Source organism: Magnolia sinica, chromosome 9 (assembly GCF_029962835.1).
Source record: "Magnolia sinica isolate HGM2019 chromosome 9, MsV1, whole genome shotgun sequence".
NCBI classification, from domain to species: Eukaryota; Viridiplantae; Streptophyta; class Magnoliopsida; order Magnoliales; family Magnoliaceae; genus Magnolia; species Magnolia sinica.
The window spans coordinates 14020818-14043651 of NC_080581.1; the positions used below are offsets into that span (position 1 = coordinate 14020818).

General features: G+C 38.4%; 1 protein-coding gene across 4 annotated transcripts in view; it reads left to right on the plus strand.

Moving 5' to 3' along the window:
* Positions 1–22834, plus strand: part of LOC131256949 (kinesin-like protein KIN-7O) — a 57491-nt gene that overhangs the window by 12097 nt on the left and 22560 nt on the right. For all 4 annotated transcript variants that reach the window (XR_009177027.1, XM_058258070.1, XM_058258069.1 and 1 more), the window contains exons 11-24: positions 19–87; positions 181–240; positions 340–498; positions 3012–3068; positions 5103–5354; positions 5434–5499; positions 5604–5789; positions 5874–5978; positions 6575–6661; positions 6904–7053; positions 8833–8946; positions 9034–9120; positions 9198–9401; positions 9524–9763. Coding sequence is in view for 3 of the 4 variants with exons in the window: in XM_058258070.1 (XP_058114053.1) it covers positions 19–87; positions 181–240; positions 340–498; positions 3012–3068; positions 5103–5354; positions 5434–5499; positions 5604–5789; positions 5874–5978; positions 6575–6661; positions 6904–7053; positions 8833–8946; positions 9034–9120; positions 9198–9401; positions 9524–9763 (1836 nt within the window). In the remaining variant the exon portion in view is untranslated. The remainder of the gene's footprint in view (positions 1–18; positions 88–180; positions 241–339; positions 499–3011; positions 3069–5102; positions 5355–5433; positions 5500–5603; positions 5790–5873; positions 5979–6574; positions 6662–6903; positions 7054–8832; positions 8947–9033; positions 9121–9197; positions 9402–9523; positions 9764–22834) is intronic.

Sequence of the window (22834 nt, forward strand, 5' to 3'; positions counted from 1 at the left end):
GTTTCTATCCATGGACAGATTTTAACAGATGCTGCTTTGTTAAAGCGTCAAAAGAAGGAGATTGAAGAACTGCGTGCGAAATTGCTGGTTGACATATATTATGGCTTCTTTTATTAAAAATTAGCTCCAGACCACAAATGGAAGTATCAGCTTGTAACTTTTCAGTGTTTTGCATTGTAGGGTTCTCATTCTGAGCATTTCGAGGAGGAAATCCTGAACCTGCGAAACACGTTATTACAGGTCTAACATTGTATTGCTTTTCCTTTTCTGATTTTGGAAAAACTTCTGGTTGATTTTATGAGGGCAGTTCTTAAAGATTGCAGATCCTTGATTGTGCAGAGTGAATTAGAGAGGGAACGTATAGCTTTAGAATTGCAAGAGGAAAAGAAAGCTCAAGCTGAACGTGACAGGCAGTTGCAAGAGCAAGCTAAAAAAATAGCAAACTTAAGCTCCATGGTCTTATATTCAAAAAGGGATGAGAAGGGGAGTCCTAGAAAGGTTACTACTGCATCATGCTGTGAACTTATTTTATTAATTGGACGTAGTTAAATGCTTTTAGTATGATCAAAGTGTTATAATTTCTTATGACTGTTGGTCAGAATATTGTATAGCTACTCTGCTTCTTATGTTATCCATTAGTGGCTCATTTTCAGGCTTCCTCTTGTTATAAATGCCCCTACAAAATTGATGTAGGATGGATGAATATGATATGCATTAATGCAAACTAGGAGGCAGATTTAGCATAAATAATGAAGAACATAAAATTCAGCAACTTCTACCTTAGAGTGAAGAGTAAGATAAGCAACTGAAATAACAAAACTCACATTGAAACAGAGATTCAGAAATTTAATGGTCATCCACCCGTGCACATAAAACATATATTCATGCAAACCAATGGATCTATGGAAGTAAGGACTTCCATTTTAGCATAGGTATGAGTATCAACTCCAATTAGGGAAATATAGGGTTTCTAGGGTTAGGGTTTTGGAAATTGGATAATTAGGGTTGTAAAGGATTAGGGATTTGGGGGAATTGGGTAGTAGGTTTGAAATTTGGGAAGTAGGGTTTCAAAATTTGGGTAAAATGGGACCTAGGGTTAGGGTTTTAGAATATGGGAAGGGTTTTAAAAAAAATCAGCACAAGGCTGTCTGTATACTGTATGGATGGCCGTACGGCTGTCCGTACTGCCGTACGGGCGGTAAGGGTTGGCTGCCGCACTAAAGGGGTTGTTGGGTTTTGTGATGATTGAGGGAGTTGAGAGGTCATGGATGGTTAGGGTTAAGGCTAAGGGGAAAAGCAAAAAAGAAGAAGAAAATAAGACGGAGAAGGAGAATGGAGAGCCTTATGAGAGGAAGGAGAAGATGATAATGTTGAGGAATCACACGTCTGGATGGATTCACACCACCCAAGCTCCAAAGAATCACACTGAGGGCTTAGAATCACACCAAGGAAGGGGAGACTTTTTTCTCTTCAAAGTTCAAAGCAAAATCCATTCATTAAGCATTAGGGTTGGACGTCCACCCCCTTTTATAGTCTTTGGGGGTGTAAAAAGTCCAAAATACCCTTAAGTATAAAAAAAACATTCCATGTGTCCCATACCTAGAGTACTCAATGCAAATGTTCCAAAACACATATAAAACAATAAATAAATCTAAAACATGATATAAACTAAACCTAGGGCGTCCACAATCAAAGTGGACGAAGATGCCCGATGAAGTCCTCTGCGAAATCCAAAGGTTGGATCGACTTGAAATCATGATCCAACGGTCGAATGCTCCTCCAAATGCAGCCCATGTGCATCATCCCAACGTGGGGCCTTCCACATGCGTGTCCATGCACGTGGGGTCTTCAACTCATTGCACAAGAGCCCATGTAGATGTTGTCCTTCCAAAGTGATGCTAGGATTGGATCTGTGGCTCACCTTTGTCTCGTATGTATCTTAACTGGTGCTTGGATGTCCTCATCAATCCTCCCCAGGTGGGAAGAATTCGCCTTCGGCGAAATAAAGTTGTGATACCTCTTGAGGGGGTCCGGGTCTATCCATTGAAAGTTTGTCTCTATGATCCATGTGGCGTTTGATGCTGGCCGACCTCTCCACTTGACAAGGTACTTCTTGAACCCTCCATGGTGGGTGGATATGAGTTGCTCATCCAGGATGTCCTCAATCTCTTCCCTCCTTTCAAGTATAATAGGCAATGGGGGTAAGGGCTAGGAAAATTGTTCAGGTAATGTCCATGGCTTAGGAGACGTGTTTGGATTTGTATGGTGGTCAGGGGAAGGTCCTTGGAATGGCACTAGATTTTCCATGTTGAAAGTTGAACTTATTCCCATGGTAGGTGGAAGATCCACTACATACCAAGGTGTTCCAAAACAGTAATGGTGGCCGTAACGGCCATTAGCATTACCATTATGATATGGGCTGTCACGGCCGTTACGACCCTTTTTTTATTTTTTGAAAAAACTATTACAAGACCGTTACAGGGCCTTTACAACCCATTTTTTTTTTTTTTTTGTAACAACCGTTATGGGCGTTTCGACCCCGTAATGTGTGACGGTTACGATCGTTACTATTATGTAACTGATTTTGAATACCTTGCTACATACGCATTAGGACCCAATTGTTTTACAATCTTCTATGGTCTTGCTCTACGTGCTTGAAGTTTCTTAGTGGTTCCATGTGGAAACTGTTCTGGTCTAATGCGAATCGTGACTTCATCGCCCTCTTGGAACTCTTTAAACTTGTGGTGAGAGTCAACAGAAAGTTTCTTACTCAGTGCTCTAAATGATGCTTATCAAACATTTCTTCATGAAGCTTACTTTTGTTGTGGGAAATAAAACAAGCTAGTTTTCTTGTGGGTACTTGTTAGTTGTAAACATGCATTAATCGCTCATCTTTCAGTGTCACTCTGTAGATTATGCATATGATCTCTTGTTAGATTCATGTTGTTGCTACACGTTTTCTTCTCTTTTTCTTTTTGTGAATGTACTTAATGCCCTTTTCCTTGATGCAGAATAAGAGGCGTGATACATGGTGCCCTGGTGTTCTTTTAGGGGAGTCTCTTAGTGAGGTAATGAAATTCAATGTTTCAGGTTGCATACACATTATTTATGAAAAAATTGATTACCCCATGATTTGTTTGATGATAATTGTGGATCTTGTCTTCTTAAGATGGTTTTGAAGGTGTTTTTCCATATATTTAATACATGTGTAGTTATGCTGAGTAGCATATCGTTCTCCCTTTTATTATTAATATTACGTGTTAGTCACATTGACTAAAAATATATTAATAATACATGTTAGATATATCAGTCAATTCTTAAGAAACAATTGTTTAAAACAATGCTTATTTCCTAAGTGTGAAGGGGGTCTGTTTCATAGGAGGTGTTTCCAGTCTCTTGGAAGCGTCACAATTCAATGATCAGCCCCTCATGTCAGAGGGCAAAACACCCATTAAAAGTTCCATGTGCACAACACACGTGTTAGAGATCTGGGCCATCCATTGGGTAGTGCAAACTTTGAACATGCCATATACCAAAAATAAGTGGCAGTACACTCATCAAGTGTGACGCACATGTATGTAGTTTGGTTGATATTTTTTCACCCTAATTGCCCATTTTCTTGTACAAGTTTGACTTGCCTGATCAACAAGCCAACATCAATTTTTTATCTATGGCTTGCTCACGGTATACCCTATTTGATGAATGGCTCATATCTCTCACAAGTGTGCCATGGGCATGGATCTCTGACATGGTTATGTGTATGAAATTGTCTCATATGGTGTCTCATCTCATGGATGGGACGTGCCTAAAGATCATGATATGGTTGTAGAATTCTTACTATGTCCTACTTATCAGCAAACCTATAGTTTTTCTACCTAATGAGTGTCTTAGACTGATCACGCGTGTCATCAACTGGTGGGAGCAAGGGCCATGCGTTTGTGATATGCCATGTACATGGTTGCCTTGTGTTGACGTGTGAGCATAGCAATCCAATGGCTATGGTTCTGATGTAAACACATGTGATGCAATTAATACTTGTGAATAAAATGGTATCTATATTCGGTCGGATTTATCAGGGACATTTATAAAATTACTTAACATGCCATTCATCATTGTCATCATCTAAGCCTTATCTCAACTAACACGGGTCATGTTCAACCATGCCACTATCAAGAACATGATTCCTCAGTTAAACCACAGTTCATCAAATCTTTTGTTGCTCCACCAACATCCTTTTGGCCTTCCCTTTGTGTTTTTATAAACTTCAATGTAAACCAACTCACTCCTAACCAAGTTCTTGGTCTCTAATACACATGGCCAAACCATCCAAGTCTACTTCTCATCTTATTACCTAGCCTTGCTACTCCTAAGTTCCCTCAAATATGGCCTTATGATATTAAAAGGGAGGATCTTTGTAGGGCATTCATGTAATTTTGTAGGGGTTGAAGAAAATAGAAAAATAGAAAAAAGAGGAAAAATAAGAAAATAACTTAAATGCCCTTAAGATATTAAAGAGGGAGGATTTTTAGAAGGGCATTTATGTATTTTGCAAGGGTTGGAGAAAATAGTAAACTGAAGGAAAGTGAAAGGATGCAATTTTCTTTAAGGAGTTGTATTAGATGCTTACCATTTTTTTTCCGCACGATCAATTCCTGGTAAATAATTCCAGAGAATTGTCTGTTGTGAATTATTTATGTACTTGTTAGAAGCAACTGTAACGAGCCCTTATAGTGTATGCTTCTATAATGCCAGATTGGCTTCATAACTTATGTAATGATTACAGAGTCTAGTGGACTCTCTTGAGCTTAGTGATAGTTTTTGCTGCACGTTTTCATTCCTTTTCTTTTGAAATTTTTTAATACTTAAAATTACTACTGTTTATACATGGATCCTGAATTGTGCAGGTACTTTCAGATGTGTTTTTTATTTATTTATTTATTTATTTAAATTCTATTGAGATAGTGTAGTAGTTAATAATAAATAAATGCCTTGAATATTTGACATCAGTATACTATTGCATTACATGAGGTTATAGGTCTTCTTTCCATATGATGAATTTAGTAGCGAAAGGAAGTGAACTAATGTGGGTCTCGGCATTTTAGGTGGCTACGATTGCTAAATCAAAGCCTCCCATCAAAGAGCCTGTTAGAGCAGAGCGAGATATGGGCTTGCCTATTCCTTTCGAAGAACTCGTTCATGAAAGTGATGTTAGCACTGGTGATAACACTAGCCGTTCATCAGTTAATTATGGCAATAATGATTCATGGGACAACTGTATTCTTCCCGATCCAGATGCATTGTTGCATGTCACTAACAGGCGCAAAGTTCCTCTCAAGAAAAAAAGCTCACTTGTGGTTTGTAGTTTGTACCTATGTAACTTCCTGTTCTTTTCAGTGGAAGTTTCAGCACATGAAAATCTATTTTTCTTGACAGGAAAACAACGAGTTAGTAGAATTGCAGGACGCATACGAAGATTTGTTTTTTCAACTTGAAACCCAGGTTTGTGTCTCCGTCCCACCCCCCCCCCCCTCAAATCTCTCTTCTTGTTCTTTCTTTTATAGTACTTTTGTATTCTATTGATTGGTTTAAGATTTACTCTGTAGAGGACAGAGAGGGATATGGAAATCGAATGCTTAACAAAAAGGTTAGCTGAGGCAGAATGCTGTTCATATTGGACAACCGATAGTTCTTCCCTGTGTCAGCTAAGTGAATGTGTACCACGTGGAGGTAAAAGCTTAAGTTTGAGAGAGTCTGAGGCAATTCTAGTGATCAAACAACTACAGGATCAGGTCATTTACTGTTCACACATGAAACTTTTTCCCTTTCTTGAACTTGCATTATTTGGCTTCATTTGTTTGTTTGACTTAAAGCAGATTAAAAAACTAGAGATGGAAAAGTCTTCCATCCAAGGAAACCTGGATAGCGTTGTTGAATTGGCAACTGAACAAAGTACGTCTGCTAGAGAAAAATGTGAAGAGGTAATCATGATTCGTATTACTTACAGTGTGACTTGGCTCTTCCACCAGGCCAATGATTATGCAATAATTAGCCAATGATCATACAATGATTTTGCACCTTCAGATTCTATACTTTTCCATTAGCAATTTTCTTGCTCTATATGCTTAAGTTGATCTTACTTTTATGTTTTCCATAATTGTCATGCAGCATGGTCCCTAATATTCAATGTTTGTAAATTATATTTCTAGTATTTGATAATTTTGAAACACCAATCTTATATGCTTGCTTTCACTTTATAGGTACAATAACTGTAAATGAATGACTATTGCAGAACCTCCTTGCCAAAGAAGAGGAAGAGAGAAAGAAGACAATATTTGCAATTTTGAAAATAGAGAGCATTTATAATCTTATACACCCACACACACACACAAAAAAAAAAGAAAAAAGAAAAAAAGAAAACAAAAACAAAAACAAAAAAGGAACTCTTGATATTATTCCATTTGTGTATCTAATTTTGGATTTTTTGTTGGCATTTGATCCTTCACTATTCTCCTTCTAGCTGTTTAATTAGCTTATGTTCTTCTATTCTTTACTTTTTTTTTTCTTGTTACCCTAGCTACATGAAAAGCTTCTAGATGCACGTGAGGAGGCTAGAGTGGCTTGTGAACAACTTAGTTCAGTGGCTTCAATTGGCACGCTTGAGGTGTGTATCTTCATTTACTCTCTAACATCTTCCATCCTCTGTCATATTTCCAAGCTGACTCTACATTACCATTCATTTGCTCTATTCATTATTGTCATTTTAAACCAAAAGTTGTTGAACCTACAAATGGTTTAATTCTGGGAGCAGTTAATGTACTTTCCATCCTTTTTTTTTTTGTAAAGTCTTATGGTATGTTTCATTTTCCTTCAAAAATGAAATTTTCTTTTGCCAACATGTGTTAGGAGGTCAAAGTTGACTCCTTGATCGAATTGTCGATGGAAATCCAAGATGCATTGTTGGAAGTTCAACGCTCAAGAAACACTGCGGACAGTATTTCTTCAGTTGTGGACGATCTATTTCAGAGCTTTTCTCTCATATCAAATGTATTCCTGGTAATGTACACTGCAAATATCTGTCTGGTTATTTTAACATTTGTAACAGTATGCAATTATATTATTAATATGATTTTAATTTTTGTGGATCCTGCTTTTCATGTGGGTGTTAACTTATATTCTGCATCTCTGGTACTCATCATTTATTTTTCTTCTTCTTCTTTTTTTTTTTCATTTCCTTGATCAGCAATAAAGTATGTTACAAAAATACAGAATATGCAAACCAAAAAAGTGGAAAGTTTCTGAAGTCCTGTTACTACTGAATGTGTTTGGCTTGCAGAAGTTGGGATTATGCATAAACAATATGCATATCGAAAGTTCCTAAACTAGTCCCAAACTTGCTTTGTCACTACTACCCCCAGACCAAGCAAAATCAGAATTTTGAACAGGGTCCTGCCCGAACAGTTCAAAATCCTGGCTGAAGCTAACCCAAGCCCAGCCTGATGACATCCCTACATGTGACTGAATCACATGTGTCATGGAGAAGTCCTGGACTTTAGGTAAGGGATTTTCCTCTGCCCCGTATGTCACTAAAGTACCTTGCCATGTGTGGGTAGGTAATGGGAAACTACAAGCATGATGGTGCTAAGAGTACCTGAGGTAATGTACGAATACTAAGAACGTGCACTGGTCAAATACCTGGTGTACAACTCCATAAGCCAGGATTTGAACTACAACATGATTAAACACACCTAAAGGCACGGCATACTTGCTATGTTAGGTGGCTTCAAGGTTCAAAGTCCAAACATCAATGCCACAGAGAAACAAGTGTCACTCAATGAAAAATTGAAGAAAACATGCCAAAAAAGTCAACTGAACTTTTGGCAAATAAATTTTTTTTTTCTTTTGTATGTCACAGTTGTCAAGAGTAAGTTGAGTAGCATACTAGAAATTAGTGAATTTTCTGATTGGAGACTAATGATTTCTTCACCCAGGAAGTCAGATCCCATAGAATAGGCATGATTACTAGTGCTCCGAATCTCCAAAAAATTAGTTGCAAGCCTCTTCAAATTATTTGATTGAAAGCTTTCGGAAAATATGGAGCACTACACCTCAAACTGTTTATCTGGTACAGGATAAATATGGCGAACTAGTTGTAGGCAACCTAGCTGAGTCTGCTAAATCCTTGGAGAAGTTAGTTTGGAGGGTTTTCTTAAGCCCTTGAGAATTTTGTTTCAATGACTCTAATTTCTGAGAGGGAGAAAGCATGTGGACCGTTGAATGTCTCTAACACGCTCTTCCCTCTAGGCAGAAGTGTGTTGGCTATATACTTTCTCATTGTGCATTTTCTTGTTGTATTTTCACAGGATATCTGGTGACCTATGGTTCTATTTCGGTGAAAATCTTAATTTGTGCTGGTTTTGGCACCAAACTGAAATGACTTATGCGGTGATTGTCAAGATGAATCCAACATGGCTGTCTTCATGACTATATGTAAATCGCTTGTCAGCAGTGTTAGGCCCTTTGATATATGTTTATGGCTAGCACCAAATGACTCTTAGCTTCTATCATCGATGAAATTTTGGATGTTTCTAATTCATTATTTTCACATCTTTCATGAGGCCAATGTGGCTGGTTAATCTTCTTGCTGGAGGAGGGTGAATAGTGAAGCACTATTTATTGGGCAATCTCTGCCCTTGTTAGTAGTTTCCCCCCCTCTTAATAATAAGATTGTTCTACATACACATTTACAGGGGTGTATGTTTACAATCCATAGCTTAAATTCTTCAGTTTTCCATCTGCACCCTGTTTATGCGATTGCCATTCTTTTGTTTGCAGGAGCTGAAGTCATTTTCATGCCAAAATACCTTGCAGCTAAAGTCCATCATCAGCAGCCATGAGAAGATACACCGATGTATGAAAGAGAATGTTGCAGAACTTGAGAGAGATAAGGTGAGTTTAGTGATAAATCTTAACCTAGCTGGGTTTATAATCACTTAATGTTTCAGAAACTTCCCCTGACAGTATCTTTAATTATAGTCCAAGTTGTACAATCAGTCTGTTGAGCAACATAAACAGATAGAGGAGCTTAAATTGGATTTACAGAACTCTGAGAAGGTTTTGATGGTATGTTACTTCACAATCAATTGTCTTGCATGTCTTTAGAAGTAGTCCTATTTTGAGATTTTTTTTTTCCCCGGTAGGAGCTACACCAGCAGCAAGACTTGGAGAAAGATGACCTCCTATCTCAAATTCAAAGTCTACAGAAGGAAATTTTGTGCTTGTCATCTTCTTCATTGGTGAAGGAAAAGGAAACTTTGAGAAAAGATCTTGAGAAAACCAAACTGAAGTTGAAAGACACAGAATTCAAGCTCAAGAATGCAATTCAGGACAAAATCAAACTCGAGGTTTTGTGATCTCTTTCTTCATTATCATTTAAAAAAAAAATAAAAAATTCGCAGTGGCTTCCTTGTTTGACATCTTATAATTTGTTTCTGGTCACTTATGGTGCGAATCCTTACCTGTCCAGAGTGAAAAAGCATATGCTGAACGGGAAATAAAGCATTTGCATGGTCAAAGGACTCTTCTTGAACGTGATATTTGCAAGCGCGATTCACTTGCTGATAAGAGGCGTGAATCAATCGCTGATAGGAGGCGTGAGTCTAAGGATATGAGCAAGGCGAAGGCTCATAATGGTATTGTTGAGCAGACACTGCAGTTGAAGGCATTGGAGCTTGAAAGGGCCAACTTTGACTTGGAAATCCTCTCTGTATGTCCACAAGCTACTGTTCTTTCAGTCAGTATCTTCTATGTTTGCTTCTATTGATCTCAATATATATGGCATAATTGGCATTAGAAATCTCTCTGAAAGTCTTTTAGAAAAGTTCTTGCAAACAGGAATAAGTCCATCCATTGACTTGATTTATCATGTTGCGCATTTTGGGGTTTTGGGGCCTTAGATTTGACCTTCTAGTGTTCACATGCTATTTGATTAAATCATATTCAATAAAATATTTCTCTACTTGGTTGTATGCTGTGATGTCTGTGTGTTCACAGAGTTGTTACTTGATGGAATTTGCTTATGGCATTCCCCTGATGAAACTTTCGAGACAGATGTCATTTAGATTATCATGGTTTCTTAGCATTTATGGAAGCGAATAACCATTTTTGACATTCATGCTCACCTTTGTTGGCCGGATAATGCAGGGCCATTTTCACACTAGGCTCAAGTGGGGTCGCCTGTTGGATGCAGGGGCACACTCGAGGTGGGTGACCCATGCGATTTGGGGCCCACGGGGGAGGTCTCGTGTTCAAGACTCCTTACCAGGGGTGATTAATGTGCATTTCACACCGGGCTCGAGTGGGGTAGCTCGTGGGATGCGGGGACACACTCGGGGTGGGCGGCCCATGTGATTTGGGGCTCACGAAGGGGGTTCGGCCGAGGTCTTAACCCATGAGATGTGGGGCCTGGGCTATGAGATAAAGGGATTAATTCGCCATACTCTAACAGTTCGAGCTTTTAGAGCAAGTGGTTAATTGTCCTACATCAAATTGGTATCAGAGCGGGAGGTCTCGTGTTCGAGACTCCTCACCGGGGGTGATTAATGCAGGGGCATTTTCACACTGGGCTCGAGTGGGGTCGTTGTTGGATGCAGGGGCACACTTGAGGTGGGTGACCCATGCGATTTGGGGCCCATGGGGGAGGTCTGGTGTTCAAGACTCCTTACCAGGGGTGATTAATGTGCATTTCACACCGGGCTCGAGTGGGGTAGCTCGTGGGATGCGGGAACACACTCGGGGTGGGCGGCCCATGTGATTTGGGGCCCACGAAGGGGGTTCGGCCGATGTCCTAACCCATGAGATGTGGGGCCTGGGCTATGAGATAAAGGGATTAATTCGCCATACTCTAACAGTTCGAGCTTTTAGAGCAAGTGGTTAATTGTCCTACATCAAATTGGTATCAGAGCGGGAGGTCTTGTGTTCGAGACTCCTCACCGGGGGTGATTAATGCAGGGGCATTTTCACACTGGGGGTGATTAAGGTGGACCCGTTTCAATGGAGACATTTGAAAATAAAGGAAGAATAGGGAGGTCTGGTGTTCAAGACTCCTTATCAGGGGTGATTAATGTGCATTTCACACCGGGCTCGAGTGGGGTAGCTCGTGGGATGCGGGGACACACTCGGGGTGGGCGGCCCATGTGATTTGGGGCCCACGAAGGGGGTTCGGCCGAGGTCCTAACCCATGAGATGTGGGGCCTGGGCTATGAGATAAAGGGATTAATTCGCCATACTCTAACAGTTCGAGCTTTTAGAGCAAGTGGTTAATTGTCCTATATCACCAGAATATCAGTGACATATGTATTTGTGGAATGTAGTATTGAAGGCAAGCAATTCATAGATGTAGATATAGAGACCAGTTTGGTCTCTCTGTTCATGAATGGAGTCTTTGAATGCAAGGTGCAGAAAGTTTTTAGGTAGGCAGATAGTGTTGAGATAGGGGACTGAAATAAATGAAAAAGGATGATAACCTTTGTGTTTCCATTCTCATGGGGAAGCCTGCTGTGAGCGCTTATTCTGTTGTGTTGGGTGAGGAGTCTGGAAACTACAGACTGAGTGCTGGACTTTGTTGCATGGAAGAGAGGTAATCTTGCACTTCCATTACCCATTTACCCTGCTTTTGAAAATGTCACTACTTTTCTTCAGGTTGATAAAATTAGTTTCATGGTTTCTTTTCTACAATTTAAAGTTCATTCCATTGACTTTTGCTCCCTCTTGCTCATTAGACATTTTTCTTCAATAAAAGTTTTCTCCTCATGCCTCCAAATTTCAAAATTCTAGACATGGAGTAAAACTTTGTTGAGTCAAACTTTGATTCAGTTGTACTTGCCTATAATGCCACAGTTGGAAGCTCAATTTTATGGAGATCATGCTGTCTACTAAAGGTTGTGTTTAATATGTTGTATGGACCAAGGTATCCCGTAACGATAGTGGTAACGGCCAACCGTAAAATTGTTACAGGTCGTTATGGCTGTTATGGGGGGGTGTAATGGCTGTTATAACCCCATAACGGTTGAAACATTTTTAAAGGAAAAAATAGAAAAAGGAAAAAATCCCAAATATTGAGAGGATTCCAAATATCTTTTTTTTTTTTGGTTTTGAACATGTTTACGATGGTGTAATGGTCCATTCCTGGGTAAGAATATTTGTCTTGACCTGTTTGATGATTTTACTAACTTGATAAGCTTAGATTGACTATGTCAAACCTTAGTAAGAATTTCCATCAGTGCTAGACGTAGACCATAGTCATGGCCATCACCATAATTGTTGGTACTAAGGTGTTCGGTATCGGTATTGGTGGGCATAACGGTGCCCACTGTTACCTATACGGATACGGGGGCGTAACGGCCCGTAACGGTGCATTTTTTTTTTTTTTTGCCAAAAAAATATGGATTAAATCCGGAATATTCTAAGTATTCCAGATATGCATTCATTTATAATTCGGAACATGTTTATGGTAGTGTAATGGTCCACTCTTTGGTGAGAAGTTGTATCGGACTGTCTGATAAATTTATGAACCCAACAACCTGGATTTGACTGCAAAACTCATATATTTAATTTTCTAACTATCTACTATCAATGATAGATAAATTAGAATGAATGTAATATCAAAATATCTTACATGTGTAGGTGTTTGAAATTATTTTTCATAATTTATTCTATATTAAGTTACTAACAATTTAACATTCCTGAGGAGGAGTGAGGTCTCTACTCTAGAGTCTATGACTCTATACTCGAGTGAGTCCAGACTTGCATAAATTACAATGTTCATTCTATTTTAAAGTCTTCATTCTTCAATATGTCAGAGACTTTTCCTCCTATCTTGTTCCTGTGGCTGTGACTGTGATTCATGTCTTGTAACCTGTCATCCTCAAGTCAAGAATATTAAAAAAAAAAAATAGTAGTGTCTGATATACTCCCCTGCAACTTGATTAAGGATTACTTGATTGGTTTTTAGGGGAGGTATTTTAAATACAAGTTCAGCAGTGTCAAGTGTGTGCTTGCAATAATACTGCTGCAAATACTTACCTTAATACAAATATATACTTACAATTACCGTAATAAAATTCACAAGTCACCACCAAAATGAAAATCTGCTTTTTTGTGGTTGCTCGACCTCCATATCATCATCATCGTCATTGTCGGCATCAGGCTGAGGCTATCCAATGGGTGGAGGTGCTGCAAATACATAATATCCAGTGCCAGAAGGAAATACTAGATCAACGAAACCGGAGGATGACTGATCCTGATTAGGCAACGACTCCAACCTCGAGTAAGGATATTCACTAGTGCCCGTCGAATAGCCTTACTGGTGCCTGTACTTAGCTTGTTGCGAATCTTGAGATTGAGAGTTTGTCTGTGATGAGTAACTTGGATTTGGATCTGGATATCTATAATCATATGAATATGGATTGAGAGGACTACTCCAACATGAATGTGATGGAACAAGCTCAGTATAACTATAATCATAATCCAATTGGCCATAAGAATATCCATCATAATAACCAGGACCATGAGCCTGCTGATGTTCTAGACCTCCCGGACCCGGTGCACCACTAGACCTACCCTCCTGCTGGCTATATCGTGACTCAGTACACTTATAAATCCAACCTCGTGTACTACCTTATCGATGTTCATCGGCATCGCGATTTGTAGAAGATTGTATGGTGTGCTGAGCAACACTAGAAGTGCCAGCACCAAGGGCAGGGGCGTCATCATCACCATCATCCGACACGGTCACGCTACCAATGCTCGTACTTTTCTGTTGATCTTGAGCCGTACTTGGCATAAAAGTTGCCCATCTTTCTGGGTCCAACACAGCTGCACGACTCTCTTGTTGCGCTGTGCGTATTAGTGGGTCATCAATTTCCGATTCTTTATTATCCTCTTCAATTTGCTTTTCCCTTGTTTCCAACTAAGGTAGAAGCGGGTCGTTCTCATCACAAATATTGTCCAAGTTTATTGGACAGTAGTCTGTGTGATTGGCAGCAATAATGCTCCTATGATGTCGTCGCATTCTTAGCTTCATATTGTAGTGTATGAAGACAAGTCTATCCAACGTCCTAGTCTGCAATCTATTCCTATTCTTTGAATGAATAAGTGCAAAATAACTCCAATTCCTTTCGCAATTAGAAGAAGATGTTGTCTGGCTTAAAACTTTTACTGCAATTTTTTGGAGAGTCTTTGTACTCTCTCCGAAATTCATCCACCATTTGGCCGGTTGCAACCTAGATATTGCATACTGTGCAAGTGCATCTCCAAAGCTACCTAGGAGATTTCCAAATGTATCTAATTCATTCAACGCCTTTATTTGCATTAAGTCAAACTCTAATATCTTTATCACATTCTTTAGCCCGACACGAACTTCATTATCTGCAACAAATGATTGGGCATATCTGTACCTAGGATTTAGGTAGTAACCTGCTGCATTAAGATTGTGATGGAGTTGTCTTGTCCATCTTTTATCGATTATTTTCTAATAAGACTTCCAACTTCTACAATCACGTTGAATTGCCAACTTTGCCTTATCCATGGCATCGTATAGGAAGCCCATGGTAGGTGCTTCGTCGGTTTCAACAAGACGGAGTACCCTCATTAGTGACTCCATCACCTTTATGATCGACTTGACCCTCTTCCAATATTTATTGTCCCGTATGGTGTTCACAACTTCAACCGATGTCCCTGATGTCTTCTGCCCATGTTTTGTGTTGAGCCAATCTCGGGAAGCGAACATCTCACTCAACTCTCCCTTATGCCGGTATAAACTCTCTAATGCTATAAAGTTTGTTGCGAATCTAGTTGCCAAAAGCCTCAACAACTCTCGTCCTTTCGTGAACTTCCTCATTATTGCGACTACTTGATTATGGTTGTAAATAAACGTTGTCACTTCTCTTGCCCTTTCGACCATTTCCTTACCATTCTTCTTCTTCCCAATATCTTCCAATATAAGATCAATAAAATGGGCAGCACATGGTGACCAAAAAATGTGGTTTCTTTTTCATCTACTTATATCCTGCAAGCTTATATGATGCTTCATTATCTGTCACAATCTGCACTACATTCTCCTCTCCAATCTCATCCACAACTTTATCCATTAGTCCAGTAATATAATTAGAATTTTTTATTATGGCTGAGGCATCAATTGACTTGTGGTATATAGTTCTCAAGTGGTAATACACCTTGAAGTTGATCATGCAGCGTTTGGTTGGGCCAGTCCAACTATCGCACATGATCGTGCATCATTTGGCCTGCCATACAGGTTTAAAGGTAGCCATGTATGCTTTCACATTCGCATACTCTGCATTTGTCCATTTCCTCCTAATATCCCTAGCCGTGGGAGCTTTAATTCCTTCACCTGCTTCTGCTGCTGCATCAATTACCACCTGCTAATATGGAGAATCGGCCGCGTTAGGAGGTATGTTGGCATGTATAAATAACTTTGCTACTGCCCTAACTAGCTTTTCAACGGAAGTTCTACTCCACATTTGTTTTATCTTCTTTTGTTTAGCTGATTCTTTCCTAAACAGGATTGGATCAATAGAGGGTCTCCTAGGCTCATTTACTTCTTCATTGAAATGTATAAGGGCATCAAGTGAAGATGTCTCTCGTCAGCTTCTAAACATACGTCATAACCCACCAAACCTACCCCCTCATCTCCACCCGCAGAAGCAGTTGCACTCCTAGCTGCACTCCCACTCCCATTGCCCCACCTGTATCACGTATTGACCCACTTGCGCCAAACATGTGGCGACGTTCTACCTCTTCACGAGCTAGATGTAAGCTCTCTCCTAGTCATAGTTAATTCCCGATTTGAATCTTCGTCAAAATCAATAATATCTTCATCACGAACGCCCATATATTCAGGACCAAACACCTCCTGTCGGGCCGCATCCAAAATCTCATCTTTCTTCTTTTGTCCAGCAACACGTTTACCCTTCGACTTATCCTGACTGACTTACATTAAAATCATTATCTCTTTCGGTACTCTAGTACATCCCGCAACTTGACCCTTTCGATGTATCAAATTTTGTTTGAGACGCGTAATTCCACTAGTTACTAGTCTATCACAATAGTTGCACTTCATTTGGTGCCTAATACCACCAACTCCTTGACAATTAGGGCTGTTCACGAGTTGAGCTAGCTCGAATAGCTCCCTTGACTCGACTCGGATTGACTCAGCTTGAATGGCTGAGTCGGGCCGAGTCAAGCTCATTTCTTCTAGCTCGAGTTGAGTTCGAGCCGAGTTCGACTAGGGGGCATTTTAACTCGACTCAAACTCGAACTCGACTCGAAACTTGAACTCGAGCTCGACTTGGCTCGTTTAGAAATAACTATATTAATTTAAATATATTATATATATACTTAAAACCCTACCCGCAGTCCGCACGCCCCTTTTCCCTTTCTGCCTTTCCCTTTCTTCTCTCTCTACCCCACGGTCCCCACCCAGCCGCTGCCTGCCACACGCCCACCCGACGAGCAACAACAATCCACCGGGACCACCACCACCACCACCTACGACTACCCGCACGTCTCCACTGGACCACTACCACCACCCGATCTTGCCGAGGGAATCAGAGCGCCCGCGCCCAATCCCGGCAAGGTGAGTGCCCAGATTTGTTTCCTCTTCTTCATCTTCTTCTTCTTCTGTTTCTTTTTTGTTTTGAGGGACTACCTTTCCTCTCTGCCGCTTTACAGAACCCTTTACGCTGGTGAAAGTCGAATAATCATGCACCCATCATCATTAACAAATGGTTCTATGAGCTTTTATGACCCTTAACCATTCCCTTAAGTGTAACAGCCCACTGGATTTAGAGATGGAAGAGCAACAGTACATATTGATGTTATCAACAAAGATATCTATCGGATCTAGCATTCAAGGACCAGATCTAGTCTTTCAGGCCCTTGACAGTTGTCGGATTTGTCTTGTGGACCTACAACACTCGCTAGAAACCCTTATGGGCCTCAGTAGCTGCCAGAAATTCATTTAGGACCATTTACAGTTGTCAGATCTGTCTCTAGAGTCTCCAACAGTCACCAGAAATACATTTGGAACCATCAATAGTTACCGGATCTGGTTTTTAAGCCTTTGACAGTTGTCAGAAATCCCTGTTGAACCTTTGACAGTCATCGGAAAATTTCTCTGGAGCTCGAGCTCGACTCGAGGTAAACTCGACTTGACTCGACTCGAACCATTAGCTCGACTCGAACTCGAACTCGAACTCGAACTCGACTCGACAGCTTTGGCAAACAAGCCAAGCTTCAATGTTGAGCTCGAGCTCGAACTCGAGTACAACATGGACAAGCGAGCCGAGCTTGGCCCACCTCGACTCAACTTGGCTCGATGCCCACCTTTATTGACGATGTTGCCATCCAATATCCTCCTTGTTGGTCAGACCCAGACATTTCCTTAGGTAGATTAGATATGACCTATGTTTATGTGAGATTGTGAGTTTACTCGTTATTCTTAATTTATATACAGTTTTTACTTTTTATAGGAGAATGAATGAATTAATTTAAATCTCGAAAACTTAATGTAAATAGATTAATAACAGAAAGTTTGAACTTCAGAATCTAATCCATAAAGATGATTTAATGTTCTAAACCCTAAGAAGCTCCAAAACCTGTCCAATATAAGAAAATATAAACATAAAGTCACTAATTTGAAAATAGAAAAGAATATTAAAAAATATAAAATCACAACAATAATCTGTTAAATGGACATTAATATGTTCTACTATGATTAACACATCATATTCTACCATTAAAGCAACAACAAATTGAATAAGAAATGATTTTTTGAATTAAAAAAAATGGTTGAAAATAGTGCGTAAATAAAAAAAAATATAAAATCACAACAATAATCTGTTCAATGGACATTAATATGTTTTACCATGATTAACACATCATATTCTACCATTAAAACGACAACACATTAAATAAAAAATGATTTTTCGAATTAAAAAAACCGTTACAAAACACCTTTGTGTAAATAGAAAAAAATATAAAATCACAACAATAATATGTTAAATGGACATTAATATGTTCTACTATGATTAACACATCATATTCTATCTACCATTAAAACAACAACACATTAAATAAAAATTGATTTTTTGAATTAAAAAAAAGGGGCGAAAATAATGCGTAAATAGAAAAAAATATAAAAAAAATATAAAATCACAACAATAATCTGTTAAATGGACATTAATATGTTCTACTATGATTAATACGTCATATTCTACCATTAAAACAGCAACACATTAAATAAAAATTGATTTTTCGAATTTTTTAAAAAAGGGTCGAAAATAGTGTGTAAATAGAAAAAAATAAAAAAAATATAAAATCACAACACTAATATGTTAAATAGATATTAATGTGTTCTACTATGATTAACACATCATATTCTACCATTAAAACAACAACACATTAAATAAAAAATGATTTTTCAAAATTTTACAAAAAGGGTCGAAATAGTGCGTAAATAGAAAAAAATTATGAAAAAATATAAAATCATAACAATAATCTGTTAAATGGACATTAATATGTTCTATTATGATTAATACATCATATTCTACCATTAAAACAACAACGCATTAAATAAAAATTGATTTTTTGAATTTAAAAAAAAAGGGCCGAAAATAGTACGTAAATAGAAAAAAATATAAAATCACAACAATAATCTGTTAAATGGACATTAATATGTTCTACTATGATTAATACATCATATTCTACCATTAAAACAATATCACATTAAATAAAAATTGATTTTTTGAATTTAAAAAAAGGATAAAAAATAGTGCGTAAATAGAAAAAAATTATAAAAAAATATAAAACCATAATGATAATTTGTTAAATGGACATTAAAACAATATCACATTAAAGAAAAATTGATTAATACATCGTATTCTACCATTAAAACAACAACACATTGAATAAAAATTGATTTTTTGAATTTTTAATAAAAGGGTCGAAAATAGTGCATAAATAGAAAAGAATTATAAAAAAATATAAAATCACAATAATAATCTGTTAAATGGACATTAATATGTTCTATTATAATTAACACATCATATTCTACCATTAAAACAACAACACATAGAATAAAAAGTATAAATACCTATTTTTGAGAAATTTCTCGAAAATGGCCCACGGAGCTTCGAATCAAGAAAATCCTTAATATAAGTTGTTTTTATCATTAATTTCAAGCTAAGGGTGGTCGAAAATTGCAATAGAATAATTTAGGAAGAGTTTGGAAGAAAGAAGTATAAAAAAGTGAAAAATTAGAGCTTAAAAAGGAAAAAAAAAACTAGTTGTTTTACGACCGTTATGCCCTGACCGTTACTGGGCAGTAACGACCGTTATGGTCACCCATGTCGACCTGCTCCATATGAATCATATCCATAACTAGTCCAATAAGAATTACCTCAACAGGCTCGTCATATTGTCCATGGTCATATCCATATCTATATCCGTAAGCCGTCTGATGTCCTTGTGCTCCATCTCCTCAATTGCCACTGCTGTCAATCTCCCCATGATACTCCTCCCCTGGCTAGTTGTGTCGTGACTCTGTACACTAATAAATCTGATTTTTGGAGAGTCGATGAACATTAGGCGTCGAACATCGGGCTTGAACTCTGTAGTTGGCCATACCCTTGTGTGCTCAGCAACACTAGAAGCCCGACCAACATGTGTATTAGCATCATCATCGTCATTATCTGTCGCGGTTTCACTGCTATTAACATTTCCTTAGGTCGAATCTTCTATAACACTATCTTGGAGCCAGAGAGGGTCCAAGACAACTGCATGACTGTCTTGTTGATTTGTGCGTAACACTGGGTCATGCACCTTGATTTCTTTATTATTCTCTTTTACCAGTTTCTCCTTTTATTCCAATCAGAGTAGAAGTGGGTTGTCTTCGTCATAAATGTTGTGAAAGTTCATTAGACAGAAGTTACCATCTTCAACTAGATTCGCCATACGCTTTGCATTTCGTTATCTTAGCTTCATATTATAGTGCTTGTAAATGAGCCGATCAAATGTCCTGGCTTACAACTTATTCATATTCTTTGAATGGATGAGTACAAAACATCCCTAGTTCCTCTCATAGCTTGAGGAATTAGTTGTCTGGCTCAAAACTCTAACCGGAATTGTCTTAAGAGCCTTTGCACTTTCTCCAAAATGAATCCACCAATAAGTTTTATAGAAAAAAACCTTATATTATGAACTATTCTACGTCAAAACAATTTCTACGATTTTGTAATAGTATTAGAACATCAGTTTCTTATTTGGAGTTGTCTGAAAGACTGCCCTTTGTGCAAGTGCATCAGAGAAGCTATCCTAGCGAAGTCCATATATTTCCAATCATTTACAGTAAGCCAAAAAATTTATATTGTTTTAAGTAGTAAAATAAGAAATTAAAGACCAATAATTAAAGATATGTACTCACTTCGTTCAACGCCCATATTTGCTAATATGAGTCGAGCTCTAATCTCATTACATGTTTTCCAGCACGACACGAACCTCTTCATCCTCAACAAATGATCTAGCATAACAATATCGTAGATTTAAATAGTATCCTATAATACAATAATGAAAACAAATACTTTAATGATTACACCATAAAATTATTTAATAATAACTAATAACAACAAGTGCATGAACGTGCATGGGAATGAGATTTTACCTGCTGCATGAAGGTCGTTGTGAAGTTGATTCATCCAACAATTTCTTGACAATCTTCTAGTAATCAACATAATTTTTACAATCATGATGAATAACAAGTTTTTCTTTTTTCCATGACATCATAAAGGAAATCCATGGTAGGTATCTTGTTGGATTCCACTGGACGAAAGACTCATTAGTGGTTCCATCACCTTTAGGATATTTACTGCCTTTTTCTAATATTTGTTTTTCCTCATAGTCTATACAACTTCAACTAGTGTCCTTGATGTCTTCTACCCATGTTTTGCGCCACTCCAAAGAAGTGAACATGTCCCTCAACTCTCCCCGATGCTCGTACAAACTCTCAAACGTAACAAAGTTTGTTGTGAGTCAAGTTGCTGCAGGACTAAGTAGTTTTCTTCCGTTTGTGAACTTCCTCATTGTGATGACTACTTTGTTATGATTGTAGATTAATGCCATCACTTGCCTTGCCCTTTCAACCCATTTTGCTTTATTCTTCTTCTTTCCAATATCTTCTAAAATTAGGTTGATATAGTGTACTGCATTTGGTGACTGATATAATTTTTTTTTCTCTTTTCCATCAACATTTTTTCCGCTTGTATATTATTTCATTATCAGTCACAATCTACACCACGTTTTGCTCCCAATCTCATCTACTACCTATCCACATGGATAAAAATATAATCAACATTTTTCATTGCCTCCGATGCATTAATTGATTTATGGAATGCCATTCCTAAGTGGGAGTACACTGCGAAATTGATCATGCTTGTCTAGTTTGGCCAGTCCAACCATCGCACATAATAGTGCATCATTTGGTTTGTCACATGGGTGTAAAGGTGTCTAACAATGTATGCCTTCACATCTTGATATTTTATATTTGTCCATTTCCCCCTAATCTCATGAGCTGTGGGTGCCTTCACTTCTTCGCTTGCCTGCTACATCAATCACCATTTGGTAGTAGGGGGTGTTGGCAACATTTAAAGCTATGTTGCCATGTATGAATGTCTTGGCTACAACTGCATTTTTACCCCACATTTGTTTAAACCTCCTTTGATTTCTCATCTCTTTCATAAATAGCATCGGATCACATGAGGGTCTCCTAGGTTCCATCATATCCACATCATCAGCCGCGAGGGGAGCAAGCAAAGTCTCCCGTGGATATTGCCGTAGACCACCAAATATACCTGGACTCCCATTCCCACCCTCCCCCCACTCCCACCTCTAGCCTCACTTCCACTTAGGCTCCTAGCTCCACTCCCATTCTCACTCCCACTGCAGCCCATGTCATGTATCCCTCTTTCTAAACATGCATCGGCGTTGTTCATGTTCACAAGTGGTGCGCATGCTCACTCTCCTCACCATCACCATCTCCTAATCTGAATTTTCACTGGGCTCAATATTCTCATCACCACCAAGGCCCTATAATTAGGACCAAACTCCTCTTGTCGGGCCGCATCCAGAGTATCGTGCTTTTTCTTCTACATGATACTTTTTTCTACTTCGTCTCTTCCAAATTCTGTTGCACCATCCATAATACCTCTTTTGGTATGCTTGTGCACACGACGACTTGCCTCTTTTGATATGTCCAATGTTGTTTGACTCATGTGATTCCTCCAATTATTATTTTGACACAGTAGTTACATTTCATGGAATGCCTATTCCCACCTACTCCTCACATTGTTGCCATCCGATATCCCCACTTCCTGGTTGGGCCGCCATTTTTTCTACTGCCAACACAAGTCACCACAAGTCCACAACTCACAAATCACCACAACTCCAAACTACTTTAAAGGAACCAAGCTCCTCATCTGCCAAAGTACAAACATATAAACAAATACGATTATACAAATTAGAAATATAAATTAAATAAGGGCGAATAGTGCCGCTAATTTGGGGGCCACTCAAGTGTCCCTAAATCAGCTCCAAATTCATGCAATCAATGGCTACTATCCCACTGATGCACATAAAACCTAAACATTTATCATCATTCTCCTTAACAAATTACAAGAAAAAAAATTGAAATTTAAAAATGATACTATTTATTCAAGAAAATAGCCGAAAAAATTATAAAAGAAAGAAAATGAGATGAAAAAGTTTG